The sequence below is a fragment of the Penaeus monodon genome, chromosome 29, assembly GCF_015228065.2.
Source record: "Penaeus monodon isolate SGIC_2016 chromosome 29, NSTDA_Pmon_1, whole genome shotgun sequence".
Classification (NCBI taxonomy): domain Eukaryota; kingdom Metazoa; phylum Arthropoda; class Malacostraca; order Decapoda; family Penaeidae; genus Penaeus; species Penaeus monodon.
The window spans coordinates 33505171-33508299 of record NC_051414.1 but is presented as its reverse complement, the minus strand read 5'-3'; the positions used below and the strand labels follow the sequence as shown (position 1 = coordinate 33508299).

Genomic DNA, 3129 nt, shown 5'->3' with positions numbered 1-3129 from the left:
TCGGTCGCCGTCGCTGCCGTCCTGCATTGCCGTGGCTCCAGGCAGGCCAGCCGTGGTCGGCGAGGTGGCTACCGACGGCATGGGGGTCGACGCCGAGGTGTTCAACGCCGTGGCCGCTCCTCCTACTGCGCTGCTGGCCGCCGCCGGGGGTGGAGACAGTGCTGGCGGTGGAGGCGGAGGGGGTGCCACGGCTCCCTCGTTCCCTAGGCAGTGGTCAGGACTCAGACATCCTGTAGTCCCCAGGATATTCGGCGTTGACGGAGTAGACGGCTCAGGGGTGCCAACCCTACTACTCGTGCGGCTGCTGCTACACTCGCTTTCTCCACTATCACAGAGGGATCTCCTGCAAGAAGCAAAAATACATGCTCCTTCGATGTCCAGCTAATGTAGAATATCTATAGATATAGGGCATACCCATGCCGCATTCTGTGGCTATTTTATGAATCTCAATACAACATAACATAAGACCATCAGAAAAAAATGATATTAATTACCTTTTCTCATTATCAACTTGCGGCACAAAGAAGAGAGGTCTGTGCGTCGACAAAGGCTTGGGTGGCGGCCATTCCCAGGACGTCGTCTTGGCCACATGGTCAATGAAGAAGATCCGGCCGTGACTGTCCTTCCGCGCCTCCACGTCTGATCACGCGCAAGCGGGAACGTGAGTATTATAAAGAACAGAACATCACAATAAGTGTGCACAATATTAAAATGTTCGCAATAAATTTCCCTGAAACGCCAACATAGAATCTAAGAACACAGTAATCTTTTGCCTTTCATCAACACTGAAAAACATCTCAGATGTTATGCAAAATTCATAACAAGTGCAATATGTAAGCTTACTTGCTGGCAGAGGTTCATCGAAAGCCACTTCAACCTTGGGATATCTTCTCAGCCAGTCGCGCAGCGACGGCTGACGGGACAGCTTGGGGTGGTGCGACGACCCGGGCTTGTCGTCCCTCTCTCTCGCGTCCTCCTTTGGGTTGAAACTCGCTTCTCGCTCTCTTTTGTCGCTGGTTGTGCGTTCCGGGGGCTGTGGCTTGGCGTGGTGCGTTGGGGTGGGAGGGCAGAGAGGAGGATGAACCAAGGCCTTCAGGAGGCGGTGGTGGGGCTTGTGTGGAGGAACTGCAGGAGGAATGTCCTCGTCCTCGTTCAAGCTGACGTTCTGCGAGACTGCCTCTCTTCTCGGCCGGACGCTCGGGTCCTGGGTTTCGGCTGTCGCAGTCTGCGCCTCCTGCGACGCCTCACGGGGAATGTTCATATCCGCAGAGCAAGATGCGGAGGGCAACGACTCAATGTTCAAGTCGTTGGTTTCTGCCGTGGGACTGGCAAACACAGAGTTTGAGGAGGAGCTTTCTGTGCTGACGACCATGCACGTCGGCTCCAAGCCTGTGAGGCCCTCCTCCCCCTGCTGGGACGACACCGAACAAGTCGCCGAGCCGCTCGCGAGAGAGAGCGACTCCGACGCTGAGTTCGAGACCGGGAGGCAGTCTGCTAATCTGGGTGAAGGAGACCTGGTTGACGTCGACCCCTTCCTTGAGGGGCCCACGGCAGACGAGCCCTCGTGGTCTGTCCCGTCGGAATACGTGTCATCCTGATGAGACGTGTCACAACTCGCAAGCATCCTCATCTCTTCTGCAAGAGTCATTTCATTGCCACGATGAAAACCATGAGTTGCAGAATCCCTTCTCCTAAAAGTGAGATCTGATTCTCTACTAGCACTGACTTCGTCATCTGCGATCTGCCTCTCTTGAGCACTTAACAAAGAAGTACATTCGTGCATATCTTCAACTGGACTAGATACAGAATCACTTTGGTTCCTCGCCATCTTATTCAAAGAAGGCATGTGATGATTAAAGCTAGCAGGAGAGGACACCGCAATTTCACTATTTGTAGAACTTCTTGACAAATACGGTCCTCTGTTGCCACAAACAGCGAATTCAGCCTCTAAAACTTCCTCAGAATTTTCCAACAAAGTATCAGTGGATGCAGTCTCCTGCAAAAGACTACAGTCTTGCTCTGGCGTTGCAAGAGGGGCCACTGCGCTACAGGCCTCTTCCTTGTAGCTGTTGTCGGTGGAAGAGAGAGACGTCCCGCTGGCCTCGTCCAGCGAACTCTGCAGCGTGGAAGGCCTGGCAATGTCCTCCGACATTTCACTTTCCATGGAAGCACAGGAAGAAGATTGCAATGAAGAGTGAGGTCCCTGAGTTGAGGATTTTGTTGCTTGGCACTGACTATCTACATCAATTTGATTACTTGAAAATTCAGAAATTTGCAAAACATCATCTATATCAACAATATCATAAGAAAATGGTCCTTCCATGGAACATTGCATTCTTCTTACTTCGCCAAAACTTGCCCCACTACTCTCACTATCACAGCTGGACTGTGAGCTAGCACTAAGGTGGCCGACCTTGGGGCGCACGCTAGGCTCGTTCACGCCATTATGGACTTTCCCTGGCGTGCAGATGGTCTGCGCCTTCGCTGGCTCGCCGGCGGTGCCCGTCGGCAGGGGCATGGGTCGTTTCTTGACCACTGTTGGGTACAAGGCTATCGACCTCTCGAGGGGCCTGTGGCCGGAGTCCGCGAGCGACTTCAGGAGTGACTTCGTCCTGGGAGGAAGGGGAGGCGGAGAGTCGTCGTCGCTGACGGGCTGACTAGAATCACAGCTGACTCCCGCGCTTAGTCCAGCAGCATCGCTCTCCTGACTCTGGTAGTCTTCTGCTGGGTAAACGGTTTCATAAATGGCTTCTTCGCCACTGGGTTCACTTGCATCCGGTTTTGTGGTAACATTAGGAACTTTGCACGAATATTTCCAAATGGGCGAGTAGTCGGACTCCCTGCCCGCAGCGTCCGTGCCCTCGCCGCTGTTGGCCGCCACGTCCTCCGGCATCATGTCTCCGTTCACGACGACGCCGTCTGCGCAACAGCCGGTCCCGACGCCGTTGTTTATTATGGGGTTGTTGTTGTTGCTGCCGGCCCTGAGCGGGAACACGTTCTTCTTGTAGGCGCCCATGTGGCCGTTGGAGAGCAGGTCCTGGGGCCCGAGGCTCTCGATGACGGTACTGTCGGTGAGCCTCATGCTGGGGTCCTCGCCGGGACACTCGAGACCTCCGTGGCCCGTGCAAG

General features: G+C 54.5%; 1 protein-coding gene across 1 annotated transcript in view; it reads right to left on the bottom strand.

Annotated features, from left to right (window-relative positions):
- The window catches only part of LOC119592186 (E3 ubiquitin-protein ligase HECW2-like), a gene marked incomplete in the record, with an annotated part of 33790 nt that overhangs the window by 28431 nt on the left and 2230 nt on the right, over positions 1-3129 (bottom strand). Inside the window, 3 exon segments of the mRNA XM_037941016.1 lie at positions 1-343; positions 495-639; positions 844-3129. The exon segment at positions 1-343 is cut by the window's left edge and continues 54 nt beyond it. Coding sequence (XP_037796944.1) covers positions 1-343; positions 495-639; positions 844-3129 — 2774 coding nt within the window.